Source organism: Cydia fagiglandana, chromosome 18 (assembly GCF_963556715.1).
Source record: "Cydia fagiglandana chromosome 18, ilCydFagi1.1, whole genome shotgun sequence".
NCBI lineage: Eukaryota > Metazoa > Arthropoda > Insecta > Lepidoptera > Tortricidae > Cydia > Cydia fagiglandana.
Window position 1 is genome coordinate 8,077,404 of NC_085949.1, and position 16,674 is coordinate 8,094,077.

Sequence of the window (16,674 nt, forward strand, 5' to 3'; positions counted from 1 at the left end):
GATAATAATAGTCAGAGGCTACGTTATCCCGATTACGTGCCTTAAAGTTGATTTAAAAAAAAATATATATTACTTATAACATCAATCAAAAACCCAATGTGCATTTAAATGAACAAAAGATACGACGGTGGAATTCAGTTTACTGTATTCATTTTTATTCACATATACCCAGAAAAAAATATAAAAAATCCTGCTCGAAATTTTTGTAAAAAAAAAATGTTTGAAGTGCATGGGCAGGTGCGACTTCAAAATATTATGGCTCATATATTGCACACTGGGCGTTTAGCTGATCTTGCGTTTTTTTTCTTGGGCGGCACGAGGTTAAAATTTGAGGAGTTCCCTCGATTTTCATGGATCCCATCATCAGAACTCAAGCTTGACAAAAATGTTGCTTAAAAACTTAACTTGCTTAACAAACATAAGGAAGAGGACAAATCGCCAAAGGTGAACTATGCGTCGTTGAAGAGTTCCGTTCTGATCATCATCAGCAGTTCCACTTCATCAAATGTCACGTTTTTGAATGTATATGCTTGATTTGTTGATAAAAACACAAATATCACTATATGTATGCCTTTAAGATTTGAGGAGTTCCGTCGATTCCTCATGGATCCCATCATCAGAACTGGATTTTGACAAAAACGGGACCAATCTGTATGCATATACATGCAATCAAAAAAAGAATTTTTAAAATCGGTCCAGTAATGACGGAGATATGGAGTAACAAACATAAAAAAAAAAAAAACATACAACCGAATTGATAACCTCCTCCTTTGGGATTTGGAAGTCGGTTAAAAAGTGATCCTTATTTAGTAAAATTCCTAACGTAAATGCCTGCCGAAAAGACACTAGGGTAGGTCTGTTTTGTCCGATGTAAGAGTAATTTACAATATCCCAGCATTTAATTTCGCCTATAGTGACTACACGTCTACGACTACAAAACCGTAGGTAGAATGTAGAATGCCCTGAGCAAAGACATATGTAACTTCGTATAAGAGGAATAAGGTCTAAGGAAAAAACGTGCCTCGGAAATCAAGAAAAAGTCATTCTCGGATAGATGCCGCACATACCTTTAGCCTATGCTCGGCTAGATGGCGTGACGACGCCGTTTCAAATTTAACAATTTTAACACATATATCAGTGAATGAACATGGATCAAAATGATATAAAAATAATAAAGTTTTAGTCGTGTGTCGATAGATGGCAGTAAATTTACTGTGATTACAAAATTTACCATAACAGGACCCCTCTATACTATCTATTCTTTTTTGCCCTGAGCATGGAACGATTGCTATGCTAATACGGTAACGGTTTTTTGTTTATTTTATTTAGATAAACAATAAACAAACAATGTATACGAGGGAGTTTATCTACTTAGGTAAAATCGTCATAATAATCATAATATTTACGTTATATTATTACACGTGTAAATACCTACTGTAATTTCTAATGGGTATTTACATGATATGGCGTCAGCTAGTTATTAAACCTACCTATCTCAAAGTTCAAGACCAATAAAGATTATAAACTAAGTAGTTACGAGTATCAATGGTTTGTTATTTAATAACAATGATCTGAGAAAAGCGTATGATGTTTTGTACAAGAATATTGCATTCATATATTAAATCATTATATCTTCTTCTTCAGTCGGTCCCTCAATACTGAGGATCGTGACATCATATCCTTCTGTTGAAGACCAGGTTCCTCCATAGGGTTCTATTCCCCGCCATGCGCATGGCCTCGTGCAGTTTTAATTGCATAGGTGCCGTAATTTGAGCACACCATCTAGCAGGAGGAGGGCCCTGAGGTCTCGTGCCTTCAACTTTGTCAAAATCATTATATAAAGGGTTTCTTTTTTTTGCGCGGATTTCACAAATTGTACCTAACTTACAATTTTCCAAGCTAATACCTATTATTAATATTAATCATTCCTAGTCTAGATACATAAACTGCCACGGATATAGGTGTAAATATTTCAAAGTATTCCTTACGAAAAATGTTATTACGATCATGCATGACCTTTCACCTTGAGTCAGATATGCTGCCCAATTGCCTATTTAATTTTGTATCCAAAATCTCAGTATTTAGCGGTACCTATCTCAAATGAAACAGTTATTTAAGTAACCTGATAAAGATACATACTCGTACATCTATAACATTCGTTCCGCTTACTGTAGCAGCATTTCCTACTTTTCTATGTGAAAGCCAATGTCCTAAGTTGAAGCTGGTAACAAACTCCACATCGGTAAGTTACCTACACTTTTGTTTTCAGAAATACTTAAAATGTTTATTGCATATGAGTTAATTAGATCACACCACTTTATTAACGATACAATTTTTTCTAGGTATTAATATCTTAAGATTCGCGACACTTACTCAAGGTTCCTTGATAGTGCTTTAGTTAAATTTTTTTGTATAATTATATATGTCCAATCACATAAATAACTGGTTCAACCAGGTTTGCTTTTATATTTTGCGTCCAGTTTTGATTTAATTGGCCAAAACTAGCGGAACCAGCTGTGACTGGATTCACAGACTCATTAACGAGTTATTTAAGTAAATTAAATCACACAACTATGTATGAATATTCAAAAACAGTTTGTTTTAATAACGAACATTTTTAAACGAATTTTAAAAAATCTTACCGCCATCTCTGTTTTTAACCATTCCAATAGTACCGCCAGTGTAAATAACTAGAACTCTTCTATCATTCCTCCTAAGACTTTTAACAGGATTCGTAGTTAAGGTCATCTCCATAAAACTTCTTGCTTTTTTAACTTTAGCAGCAACTTTTGGGTTAAAACCGCTAATATTTTCTGAACCACCGTTTTGATTTACACTTTTTCCCGCGTCCCCGTCCCCATTTTTTTCTGAATTGCCATTAGTCGGCTGCATTTCACTCTCCAATGATGCCAGGTGTGGTTTTAATATTTTCACGATTTCTTTTAGAACGACGGACGCATGTGTATTCTGCACGCGACGACGCTGAAACGCGGACTGAAGACTTCTCGGCATTAAAGTTATTCAAGGCGTTTGACCTATTAAAACGACTTATTTATAACTAGGAAACTGTTTCACGTACATTGATTTATTATGGTGCTGCTTAAGATGGGTTCCTATATTAGCTGCAATGAATACGCAAAGCAGAATTAACGTTAGTCCAACTTTGATATATATGTATCAAACTTTTCATTTTCACATACTTATTTATCATTTTCTCATTAACGGCAACATGTGTTATACTCATAGATAAAATGTTTACATAATTTAAGTAAAATTAAAACTGCCCTTCTAGAAACTGTCAACAAAGACAACTTTTTGTGTCAAGTGTCAATACGTATGACTATTTATTTTTATTTTCATGACAAGTATGACAAGCCTCTATACATGTTGACTTAGGTTTCTATGATATACGGTGTAACATGAGTAAACCGAATAATTTTAACAGCGTATTGCTGATCATATTTAGAGACAAAAATGTCCTATAAACTTTTTTTTTTAAACACCTAGTTTCAGAGATAATATTAATTTAAAAATAAACAAGTTTTTGTTGTTACATAATTTAAAAGGCTTTTTTGGTGGTAATGTTGCTGCTATGGGACGTAGTCTAAATATCCTTATTGATAGATGTCAAAAAGTGACAAGTAACACTTTGCAAAAAGAAGGTTTTACGAAAAAATATTTAAATATCAATTTTAAGTAACAAGTTAACCAATAAAATTTATTTTTTATGTACAAAATTCTACAAATACATTCAAAAAATTTCAAAAACAAAACAAAAAAAAATTTTTTTTTGGCGAAATTGAACTTAACTCGTATTACATTTTTTCCTTCTTTTGACCTCAGAAATGCGTGGTTAAAATTATTCGGTTTCCTCATGTTACACCGTGTATATATAATATTATACTACTCTTTGCATCCTGCGTCTTCGAGCAACACCATAGCAACACCGGCTCCGAGTCTCCGACTGCTATGTTGACATATACCTTTCAAAGATACCTTTCTATCCTAACTAAATAAATAAAGTATTAACGTCGTGGTATATATGTATAAGTATTCTCTTTGAAATAAAACAACTTCAAAAAGATCTCCGGTACGTCTGGTACGATCAAATTTAATAAAACGGGTAGGTAATATAACTTATAGTAGTATCTAGAGCAAAGTATATAAGTACCTAGTATGTACCTGAATCTAAATAAGTTGGGAATGGCTTGACCCCTTTGATTCAAATTCACTGCGAATCAACATATTTAGGTCGAATATTACACCAGCCAAAGAGTACCTAAGACCCCACACCCATTCTAGATCCATCAGCAAAGTGCTGTTACCAAAGTATACAGAAAGGGGTCATCCATTAATTACGTCACACTTTTAGGGGGGGAGGGGGTCAAGAGAATGTGACATGTTGCGGGATGGGGTAACATTGTGCCGTCATTTTAACTTCATCACTATTCATCAGTAACCGAAAATTAATTTATATTTTTTTATTCGCTGTACATTTAAATAATGAGGTTTTGGAAGTAGGCAATTTTCGTCCCTAATTGGTTTTGTGTTATAAAATTACTAATATTTCTTTCAACAATTTTTTTTTATTAAAAAAATAATGCCGAGTTAGTATTGCCGATTTCGTTGAAGGGCGTTTTCACTAAATCGTGCACCAGAATGAAAATTACGACTTAAAAAAAAAACATGTTTTTATGCTGAATGTTCTAATCCATAATGAAGTTTATTTTCTAAAGTTACTAAAACTGTGATGAGTCCCACATAAATACGTTTAGTTTTTTAATTATTGATAAACGAACCTGACAGTGTAGTCCAAACTGGTCAGTTTTGTAACAATCTAATTTTTGTTGACACGCTTTAACTACAAAAGTAATTAGCAATATTTTGCATTTCTTTTGCTGCAAATGACTTATATTTTCATATAAACAGGTGATTTCATAAAACAAACAGTTATTATTGCCCGAAAATAATTTTTATTGTCAGTTTTGTAACGATTGATACCATTATGTTATTTATTTTGTTTATTGCGATCAATATTTTGAAAAAATCGTTTATAGTTGCATTTGCTTTAATGTATATTTTTAGGTAGTTCTCTATAAAACAAAACCTTGGCTTAAAAGCTTACAGAAAACGAGATAAAGACCAAACAAAGCAACTGAGCAAGTGGGACAGTTACAAAACTGACAAGCTGAAAATTCTTAGGCTGGGGTTACATGATGCGGTAAGGTAATGAGAAAACTGTAAATATATATTAATTCGTTTTATTATAACAATCCACCAAAGTATAACAATTTTAACACATAGATATCAGTGAATGAACATGGATCAAAATGATATAAAAATAATAAAATCATTTATCCATATATATATAAATTTTTTTGATAATTTTATACGTTTTCATTTTGAGTTTTAGTCGTGTGTCGATAAATGACAGTAAATTTACTGTGACTACAAAATGTACAATGACAGGACCCCTCTATACTATGCTATTCTTTTTGCTACTACTAAACAATTATTAATAATCGTCAATATTTTGATAAAATCTCGTATCATGACCAAAAGATCAAACTTTATATAAAAATTAAAGTTAAAACGCCCTAATAGTATGTATCGAACTCATGCGTTGTTACTACATTTTCTTTCTTTTTTTTTTTCATATTACTGACGATATCAAGATTTCGAATGGAACGCCCATGTAATACCACCATATAGACGTCAGTTTTGTAACATTGTCGGTCAGCCTATACGTAACGGAGCGATTTGTTACAAACCTGACGTCACGTTTTTCTACTTTACTACAATCATAATTTAACTCTGAACTCATCTTACATAATATATTTATGTTTTTATAAAAAAACAGTTGCGAGCTTATCAATTTCCATCTATAATATATGAACTTTATGTAAAAGCTAATATTATTAAAGAAAATTGATCACAAACCTGACTGACGAAACGTGTACGGTCTGCAGTCCACTGACATAAGTTCACTTCACAACTTCCTGTCGCGTACTGGCGGTTTAAAATTGTTTGCCGTCTGATCACGTGTTATTAATGTTGCCATTCCCAAAATTTTATGTGGATTAGTAGAAATTTAAATGTAGTTTTGATCGTTACAAACCTGACGTGTCAAGTGGCATCACTTTCAAGCAATGTTATTTAAATTTAGTTTTTAATTCAAAAGCAGCAAGGTTCAATTCAAAACTTTGTTCATGTCCCCCGTAAGACTCTTTAGATTCTAGGTAACATTTAAACTCGACAGCTTTAGTAGAAAAAAATTGCACGATGTGATTTGCAAAACCTTAAAGTTAGGGTGGGACACGTTAAAAACCGGTGTCTTAACTGTTTAAAAAATATATTATAATTACATTATGCTTATCTTAACTAAAACTATAGACGAAACCATTAGTTAAATATGTGTTCTATGGGTATAAATTATTCAACTCAGGAAAAAATTATACGTAACGGAGTAAAAAAATTTTGAAAACGCGGGACATCATAAAAACGGGGGGTGTCCCTAAAAGTGAAAACGCCCTGAAAACAAAATTGCCTAAAATCTGACGTCACACCAGGTGGGGAGGGATTTGCAAAATGTGACCAAGTGTGACAAGGAGGGGGGAGCGGTCAAAAAACCTAGAAATTCGTGTGACGTTATTAATGAATGATCCCAAAGGATTTTTTTAATGGAGCACTGAGGGCAACTTTTTAACATATACTATGTATCTGTCTGTGGCAGCATAGTTTCCAAACGAATTAAACCGATTTGTGTGCGGTGTTCGGTAATGGTATTGCGATACACCTTTACGATGGGCCTTACTACAGTCACAGAATAAACAATAGTACTAGGTACAGAAGACTCACTCTCTAACAAAACGCGTCTGTCACGATCAGCACAGATATGGCCGCTAGATAGCGACAGCGCCACGCGCGGCTTATGGCAAACCCCAAAATTGGGGTCGAACGGATGTACTTTTAGCTATCTGTAGCAAAGCGACGAAATCGCGGAGTGAGACACGCCTGCTACAGTACAGGCAGGCCTATGGAACTCTCCGCGCGAGCTCGGTTTAATACCTACGAATCCGCTCCCGTTCACGGTAGACAAGCAAGCCAGTTGGTTGCCCACGCGCTCACGTACGCACGTCACCGCGCGCCGCACTGTCATTTTTTACGATAGTTACAAGCTACGTAGTAGGTACCTACCTACTATTGAATTTCTTTAATTAAACATGTAATGTTTATTATGTATGACAAATGTATAGTTTTAGATATTTATCTATTTGAAATAGGTAGCATATTTTTAATTTATTTTGGTAAATGTTTAGTTTAACGACAGTAAGTTAACTTTACACCGGAAAGTGCCTACTCATTTTTGCTCTGGTTAACTTATAATTAATTACCTGTATTCATGGGGTTTATATTATTTTTCTTTATTGTGTAACATTAATCTCTATCTGGTTTTAAATTACACTGAATTACACCAAGTTTTAAAATAATTTTTGCTGGGATTATTGCGCGGTTTATAAAACGGCGTAAACACTGCGGTTACTGTAGGGACATATGACCTTTTAAAATGACTATTTCGCAAACACGCATAATCGGAATATTAGGTATAATTTAAGATTTAGCTTTCCTTTTATTTCACTCCGCTGTTTAAGTAGTAAGTAGGTATTTATATATTTATCATTTCTAAGCGTCAGCAACCCTAGTGTTGTGCCGGTGCGCGCGGTGCGGGGAGCGGCGCGTTGAAGGTCACTCCATTGTATTTTTGTGTAGGTATCAAATCGGTAGGTATTTGCGTTTTGTTTGAGAGAAAAGTATCTGTTCGTAAGAACTATTATATAATCTGTGGTACAGGTTCAATCAAACTAAATAGATGGCAACATAATAAATTACGCACTATACAACATTTTTGTACAATGTTTTGTAATAATTATCTAAATGATTATGTACCTATTAGTAGACTAGTCGCTGCTGGATATTTTAAATAAATGCACTACTAGTTTAGTCCGGTCATTAGAGAAAGCCATTTAAAGCATAACCGCAGGGCTGACATCAATTAGAAATTAACGTAATTATTTACAATCTTACAGATTTAATTTAGATATATTTGGTAATAAAAATATATACATGCAAACAGACCATTAGGTAACTAAATTAAAATTAATTAAGAAATTTGAAAATGACACAAAATAAGCAAAGTAATCTCCATATACTTAGCGTGAATATTCTTTCAAAAAACCAAAAAACCTGATATTGCACTCGCTGTTTGCCATTCAATTTCTTCATTCATCATCATTGGCCTGTCACATCAATAAGATGATGGTTTAAACAGCGTCTATATTAAGAGTGCGGCACTTCCAATTTCTTCATTACCAGGTGCTTAATGAACCTAATGTTCATTATCATTACAAAGTGATTGACAACCCTAGCTTAACGTATCAAGTTTAAACCAACACAATTATAAATATATTGGCGAGATCAAGATCATTTTCGCCAGTTTTCTCTCGGCATTGTGTCAGATCAGTTGTGCCATAATTATTCTAATACTTTGCATATTTTAGAAAAATGGTAAGATATTTGATTTATTCTGTGGTGATTTTATAACATGAAAATAAATATCGTCTAGAGAACTTCACACACGAATGCGGATATATATGCGGCCGTCTCCATACGTAATAATACGATTAAATTTGGATGTCGTAGTATTTATATGGAGACGGCCACTATATGACTAGAGCATTATCTTGATACAAGTTATTAAGTATATCCATAGTCTAATAAAACATGGTCTTCTCTTCCCAGAGTGACACAAGCCTACGTCACAATAACATTGCCACTTTATATACCTAGTGCTATCGCATATTAATATGATCATATAGCGCTGTCGCATGATGACGTAGTTTGTGTCAGTCACGTGACCTATAAGACGGGAAGAGAGTACCAGGTGGAGTATATTATTATTTATTATACCATGAGTATATCTAACATCACATGTGCAGGTTTCCTTCGACATCAAGGGAGTCATAGCGCCCGTGTTCACGCCGATCGACGATGCGGGATGCATCAACTTCTCAGTCATTCCGGAATACTTCAACTACTTACATGAGAATGGTGTGCAAGGAATTCTGGGTATGAAATATTTATTATTTATAGCTACCTAGATTGTCATAAGTAATGGTCGAATCAATTAAACTGGCTAGGTCATTTGAAACCATAAGAAAACCGATGCTATTCGTTCACTGTCCAATCTAAATAATGCTACATAATTATGTAAGTTATATCCCACCAAAAACATTCTGTAAAAAACTAGCCAAGTCTCGATGGAGCTGCTTGTTTATCTCTAAAAAGTAATGAAATCTAGACAAAGTCGTGCCAAGTCTAAGGTTCCTTACTGCGATTTCTTTATTATTATAGTTAATGTTGTGTGACTTGGCCGTTGAAGGGTACACAAGGGTACAAAACCAGGTGCTCCATGACACCATTGCACCAATCACCAGAACCGCTACCCATTGACGATGGAAAATTGCCACTTGGAAAACGTTGATTCAATAACCAGTCAATTGTAGGCTTGATAAAGCTGCGTATTTCAATAATACTTATGTATGGGCGAGCCTGAAACAAACACTTCTTTTTGGTGCAATGGCAGATTGGTGCAATGGTGTCATGGAGCACCTGGTTTTGTACCCTTGTGTACCCTTCAACGGCCAAGTCACACAACATTAACTATAATAATAAAGAAATCGCAGTAAGGAACCTTAGACTTGGCACGACTTTGTCTAGATTTCATTACTTTTTAGAGATAAACAAGCAGCTCCATCGAGACTTGGCTAGTTTTTTACAGAATGTTTTTGGTGGGATTTCACTTATTTTTGTAGAAACGTGGGCATATTGATTTATTTTATTAGATTTTCTTATTTAACACATTTTTTTTCTTTTTAGGAGTAGTTTTTTTATTATTACAAATCTTTCTTTTCTTTTTTTCCCGTTCTGATTCTTGTACAGTAGCAACAGTTTTTCGTATTGCCCATTCATTAAATCTAATAATTAAATAATAATCAGTAATCCGTCACTAATCATCATATAATGACTTGGCAATCGCACATAATGCTTTACTCGTACCGTACCGTAAATATGTGTAATGCTCAAACTGCAATTAGCGCTAGCGTTATGTTCAATTAGAATTATTTTTAATAGGTGACGATGATCCTTTTGTCATTATGCAGCCGTGCGATGGCCAAGTCATTATACGTATTACAAATTAAAGATATCTTATTGATACGGTTTTAACACCCCCTGGCACTGATTAAAATAACCGACTTGGTTTCACATTACATCTCAAAACTTTTTTGTAGTAAAAGCGTTGCGAGACTTGCACCTTTTTACATGTAATGTTTTTGATGGGATCTCATCTCTTTTTGTAGGCAGTCCTTCTTTTCGGGTACTCATACCCATACTATGTAAACACATATCATAACTAAACATATCTTCATTCATATTCACATCGTACATCGTAGTGTACCTTTACTTTACTTTACCTACTATTTGTAGGAACTGCAACAGTAACTTTGTAATATCATATATTTATATGGGATTACAAACTTACTTATGCAGTTTTTAGATCTTTAAAACGTGACTGATATTGCAATATTTTTATGTGGCCATTAAACCCTAACTCTGTACCAAATTTCAGCTCTCTGAGTTTATGGGAAGTACTAGTTCTATTCTGATGATCATGAGTGAGTTTCATAAATGCGAAACTTTGCTTTCGCTTAACTTCGGAACTAAATGACCTACAGACTTGAAATTTTGGATTTTAAGTATGTGATTATAGCTTACTGGATGACCAAAATTTCTGCGTTCTGGTCTTATCCAGAGGTTCTCAAATAGGGGCCTGAAAATGCGGCGAAATGGTTCCAGTAAAGGATGGTATGGTACGGCAGTGTTTGCTTCGCGCTCGACTTGGCGGGGGCACTGCCGTGCCCCCCGATGTAGGTATACGTATTCCTTGTGTAACGTGTACCTGAAGTTTTCTTGAGCACCGAGCTTTCGTAAAGTCACCTACAATAATATGTTACACAACGAAGGCCGCAAAATATCTGACACGATCTTATTTGTAGAGCCATAAGAGCGAGTCACATATTTTTGCGGCTTTTGAAGAGTAACAATGGAATAACATATTATTGCAAATCACTATACTCGTACTGTCAACCATAATCACATTACCTGACCTGACCTTACCTCACCAGTGGGCGGTACCACCGGTGAATCCATCACGCTGAGCTTGGAGGAACGTCAGGCTCTTCTCGAGGCCTGGGTGAAAGCCAGACCAGAGGGTATGAAGATTATCATGCAAGTCGGTGGCGTGCCCATGCCTGACGTCATCAAGATGGTGAGCGACAACTGTTCACAGGGCCACTTATTGCACCATCCCATTAACCCAGGGTTACCACATTATACCTGGAGTTACCATGGTTACATTGGTTACCAGTACAATTTGACGCTGGGTTAACCAGTTTAACCGAGTTCTCTTTGATACTGTCCTTTTAAAAGGAAATCGAGACTTAGGAGGATATATTAACCGAAATACGCCCACATTAACATTGATCACTAGATTTCTAATCCTGAAGAAGAAATTTTTTAAAATCGCTTTGACATAATGCTTTTGTATTCGCGTCATATATACAGGGTGAAATTTAATTCACTGGCCAAATTGAAACAACCGAAAGAACTCGAAAAAATATTAAACACGTGTTTTTTCTTTTAATACCGCTCAGTACATATTTTTCGAAATAACTCATCATCAAGTTGTCCTAAAAACCTCGTACGTTATGGTGAACCGACAACTACCCACTACACCCGCTTCTCTCTTATCAGTTAAGGTCATTGACACCCCGTCCCTCCCGCTGTTTGCAATCGCGTCACCAATTATGAACCCTATTGCAGCGAGATTACCTACATAAGTTGCTAATTTTTCCTTTCATATTAACGGGCTTAGAACCGTCAAAATGCAAAGGCAACCCATTTTTAATCTAAAATGTTATTTCTGACTAATGATTATTAACAAAACGTCCGTGGCTTAAAAACAATGAGTAAAAACTAGGTCAGGAATCTTTGCATTCAGGCGTATTTAAAAAATTTAATCAAGTTACGTACATTTGATTAAAAATCGACGCAATTAACGAAAGTCCCACGAGATGGTACTCTTGGATTCAATCCTTGTCTGCGAAGGCGTGGAACGGATTCCATTTCGTATAATCTTTGTGCACCACGTAAACACTCACCACTTAATAAATAACACCGTACCACTTCGTAATATTCCCGGTTCGAAAACATTTTTTTAACCTTAGTACGCGCGCGATTATTATTTTAAGGTTGGCGAGTGACGAGTGACTAATCATTTATGTTTACCTCTAGCGCGGAATAGTTTAGTTTAGACTACCCTCGAAATTGATAAACCTGCCTACCATCGCCAACACTAACTGGGTGGACCCTATTGCAACGATTATAAGGTTTAGTGAAGGTCAGATAAGGGTTTTGCTGATGTTGTTGTTAAAACCTACTATTAGGTTTGTTTACATTTGTGGTAATAGGGTGACCACGACTCGTGGAAAATATTTAAAAATTGAAAAATGAAAATTAAAAAAAAGTGTACTCTTTTTTTTCGCTAAATAGATTCCTTAAGTGTGACCTAGTGCCGGGAATGAATATGACCAGTGATTTAAATTTCACCCTGTATATCAGCGCGTCACAATAAAATGAGTTCAGCCATGACTAGTCAAAACTAAACGTCTTCCTTCACGTCTATAGGCACAATACGCTGAGCAATTGGAAGCTGACGCTATAATGACGCTCCCGGAGATATACTACAAGCCGAAGACCGTGGAACACCTGGTGGACTACCTGCGTGCGGTGTCGAGCGCTGCTCCCTCGCTGCCCCTGCTCTACTACCACTTCCCAATGATGAGCGGGGTCGACGGTAAGGCATGGCTAGTCAAAACTAAACGTCTTCCTTCAGTCTATAGGCACAATACGCCGAGCAGTTGGAAGCTGACGCTATAATGACGCTCCCGGAGATATACTACAAGCCGAAGACCGTGGAACACCTGGTGGACTACCTGCATGCGGTGTCGAACGCTGCTCCCTCGCTGCCCCTGCTCTACTACCACTTCCCAATGATGAGCGGAGTCGACGGTAAAGGCTCCTCTACACGATGGCCCAGCGCCGGCCACTCCAAGGGACGCATTTATGCGTTAGAGGGAGCAAGTGTTATTGCTATCTCATTCTACTACACGGCTGCGTCCCTTGGAGTGGCCGGCGTTGGCCCATCCTGTAGAGGAGCCATAAGGCGGAGGCATAAGGGGCTACTCCACGCCAATGACCTTCGATCTGAATCCCTTAGTTTTGTAATATTTTTGTAGTTTATTATATTAACAGCAACGACTTTAAGCAATATAGTATCCCATGTTTACTTCAATAGTTCATTGCCTTCAAGAAATTTGTCATCAAAGTTGAACTATTTTAGGCTAAAAAACTGGTTTTGTAGCCATAACTTTTGTGTTAATTAGTTTAATATTAAAACCCTGAACACGATTTTAGAGACGTCAAAGAGGAATCCAAATATGTAGATTTCGTACATTAAAGATCTTTCTCAGCAAACAAGATACGAAAAATGAGTTTTTTTAGACAATGTTTAAAAAATAAGTATATATTACCTATTCATTTCTTGCAAAATTCGGTGGACAAAACCGGAGATAAAAGATAGAAGCACCGATAACCGTTTGTCTTATACGAGTAACTTTATCTAGTACAAAAAAGGAGATACGATTTAAAACTTGTCAAAAATCGATGAAAACCTCGGGTAGCCCCAAGCGAACAGCGAACAGAATCATGACAAAAAATAATTGGTCGCAGTCTTGTAGCATACACGGCAAAATATCGGTCGATTACCGATATAGCTGATTAGGTATGTACTTTATTTATACCACGGCGGTGGCAAACAAGCATTCGAATCGCCTGATAGTAATCAACCACCGCAGCCTATGGTTGCTTGCAAATCTGGTAGAGTTACACGCGCGTTTTCGACCTTACAAGGTTAGGGTACAAAGAGTTCGATTACAACAGTTGTACGAGTATATATATATATATATATATAGGTGCTTTGAAATTGAACTGTTTCCTAAGAAAAATAAAACATAACAGGCAGCTTTAATGTTCATAATATCTATCTATTAAATATTCGAAACATACTGATTATTCTTTCCTTTCACAGTAAACATGCCAGAATTCTTTAAACTGGCTTCAGCAAGAATCCCTAACTTCAAAGGAATGAAGGCAGATTTGGGAGTGGCGCTACAAGTTTCTGACCAACTCGGAGAAGACCAGAGAATATTCAATGGGAATCATGTAAGTTAGAGCACAGAATAAATAATAGTACTAAGTACAGAAGACTCACTCTCTAACAAAACGCGTCTGTTTCGATCAGCACAGATATGGCCGCTAGGTGGCGACAGCGCCACGCGCGGCTTATGGCAAACCCCAAAATTGGGGCCGAACGGATGCACTTTTAGCTACTTGTAGCAAAGTGACGAAATCGCGGAGTGAGACAGGCCTGGTTAGAGTTAAGAAACATAAAGTGCATTTGGGATTAATTTCTAAAGCGGGGTAATTTAGAAAATGCAAATATTTATAAAACCAGAAGCACTTTCCTAATTACTTACTATGTACTTAGCACTTTAGCAACACTTACGCTACTGCAACGCTTGCCACGTCATCTTGCGTAAGTTGCGTAATACTGTTACTACAGTAGAAAGTGTTTCTAGTTTAGTAGCTATTTTCCAAATTACTCCGCCTTCGAAATTACCCCAATGCACCCTACAAGTATTCTAAGTTCCATAGTTTCTTGTCATGTACGAAAACTAACATGGTATTGAACATTATTACATGTTTTGGTAAAATTAAAATTCTTCAGGAAATTAAATCTTCGTACTTATATATATATATTACCTATAGGTAAGTAGAGGTAAACCTAAGAAGAAATTTAAAGGTGTGAAGCCTCTCAATTCTAGATATTCTGCTTAGACTTAGATACATTTGCCTAGATACCTGCGTTAGTGATAGTATAATATAGTATAGTATCGTTTATTGCAAAGCATGGTATTAATACAATAGATGTTACAATGGAAAATGGCACGCATAGATCGCATGGCACCCTGGTAGGGTATGGCAATTATCCTTAAAACTAAATACCTTATTGTTGCTGCAGGCCTGCAGGTTTTGAAACGCGCTGAGGTGTGCAATGAAATGTATAAATTTAGGTTTACGACTAATCTTTTCTATAGTTTTACCCAGTGGCGTAGCTAGGGGGGGGGAGGCGGCGGGGGCGTTCCGCCCCGGGTGTCACCCATCTAGGGGTGACACCCGATGGTGAACATCAGTAGTGCCACCTATAAAAATACGTAAAATGAAAGCGATGGAGTAAATCCTGAGCTATTTAACAAAAATTACAATTACTCTTTTTAAATATATTTTACAATTTTGATTGAATTTTGGGGTGACACCCACAATTTCCGCACCGGGTGCCACCCATGCTAGCGACGCCACTGGTTTTACCCGTTCATTATTTTACTCGACACTGATCACTGTTTAGTGGTAAAATTATGCCTATACATTTTTTTTTCCACAGCTTGTGGCTCCACCAGTTTTGCTCGGCCACGACTCCAGCATCGCAACGGTGACCAACATGTTTCCCAGACTAGTAAGGGGCGTGATCGACGCGGTTAAAGGTGGTGAAGTGGTCAAAGCCAGGGCTCTCCAGGAGAAACTAAACAATCTGGTCACTGCTATATCTTCTCAAGGTAAGGGCTTTGCTCATTATTTTCTTTATAAGAGGTATACATTAATTTAGCCGTCATAGTGACCACTGTCCACTGTGCCCAGCGACTGTTTTTTTTTAATGAAAAGATTGGTGTCGCGTTCGGCCGCATCCCCATCGCCCAAGACGAAAAGGAAAGAAAAGTCACACAAAAAAAAACAAAAAAAAAACGAGAATAAAGAAAGACTTTAACATAGAGCAATCAATTTTGTTACCCTGAAGAATTGTGTCTTCCACAATAAGTTTGTATGATACATTCATGGTTTACTAATTCACTTCACTATTATCATTTGTTCACTAATCTATTCTAACTATAATTTTCCTAAAAATTAATCAACAGAAAAATAAGAACAGTAAAAAAAAAAATTATACCAAGAATACCTATGTGAAAAACTCGGGAGCCCCGTATTTCAATCATCCGCCAATGACCAAATAACATATTTTTGCATTTTCAGGCGAGTTCCTTCCGACCATGAAGGCCGCAATGCCGATGATAACCGGGATCCAGGTGGGGCCGCCTCGTCGACCGCTAGCCAGTATCGATGACCAGAAGGAGAGTCAGCTTATGGAGAATCTCAGGAGACTGAATTTTGGCCGAATGGATGATGCGTAAGCGTTAAGAAGTTTACACCATTTAGTTTCAATTATATATTTCACCCTTCATTCTGAATATGGTACTCCTTAATAGGCACTACTACGGTATCCCCTAAATGTTTATTTATTCCGAAACATCTTAAAATGTATAAATAAAGATTGTTTACAAATAAACCGAAGTAATATTTAACCTTATAAATTTTATATCAATA

At 36.2% G+C, this 16,674-nt stretch overlaps 2 protein-coding genes across 3 annotated transcripts in view; one reads left to right on the plus strand and one right to left on the minus strand.

The window, feature by feature from the left end:
* Positions 1 to 3,105, minus strand: part of LOC134673667 (L-asparaginase) — a 36,581-nt gene extending 33,476 nt beyond the window's left edge. The window contains exon 1 of the mRNA XM_063531679.1: positions 2,643 to 3,105. Coding sequence (XP_063387749.1) covers positions 2,643 to 3,012 — 370 coding nt within the window. The 5' untranslated portion in view covers positions 3,013 to 3,105. The remainder of the gene's footprint in view (positions 1 to 2,642) is intronic.
* Positions 3,106 to 8,493: 5,388 nt separating this feature from the next.
* Positions 8,494 to 16,488, plus strand: LOC134673666 (N-acetylneuraminate lyase-like). 2 transcript variants are annotated; one of them, XM_063531678.1, is made up of 7 exons: positions 8,494 to 8,565; positions 8,997 to 9,126; positions 11,244 to 11,386; positions 12,805 to 12,973; positions 14,267 to 14,400; positions 15,680 to 15,851; positions 16,324 to 16,488. In XM_063531678.1, the coding sequence occupies exons 1-7, from the start codon at positions 8,563 to 8,565 to the stop codon at positions 16,479 to 16,481; spliced, it is 909 nt and encodes a 302-aa protein (XP_063387748.1). In that variant the 5' UTR covers positions 8,494 to 8,562; the 3' UTR covers positions 16,482 to 16,488. The 2 variants fall into 2 exon arrangements, with proteins under 2 accessions (XP_063387748.1, XP_063387747.1); XM_063531677.1 differs by lacking the exon at positions 12,805 to 12,973 and adding an exon at positions 13,020 to 13,188.
* The last annotated feature ends 186 nt before the right edge of the window (positions 16,489 to 16,674 follow it).

What these genes read in the sequence shown, in the direction of transcription:
- LOC134673666 (XM_063531678.1), top strand. An exon ending in TGGTGTGCAAGGAATTCTGG is followed by an intron (nt 9,127 to 11,243) that starts GTATGAAATATT and finishes TTACCTCACCAG; the next exon opens with TGGGCGGTACCACCGGTGAA. An exon ending in CACTGCTATATCTTCTCAAG is followed by an intron (nt 15,852 to 16,323) that starts GTAAGGGCTTTG and finishes TTGCATTTTCAG; the next exon opens with GCGAGTTCCTTCCGACCATG.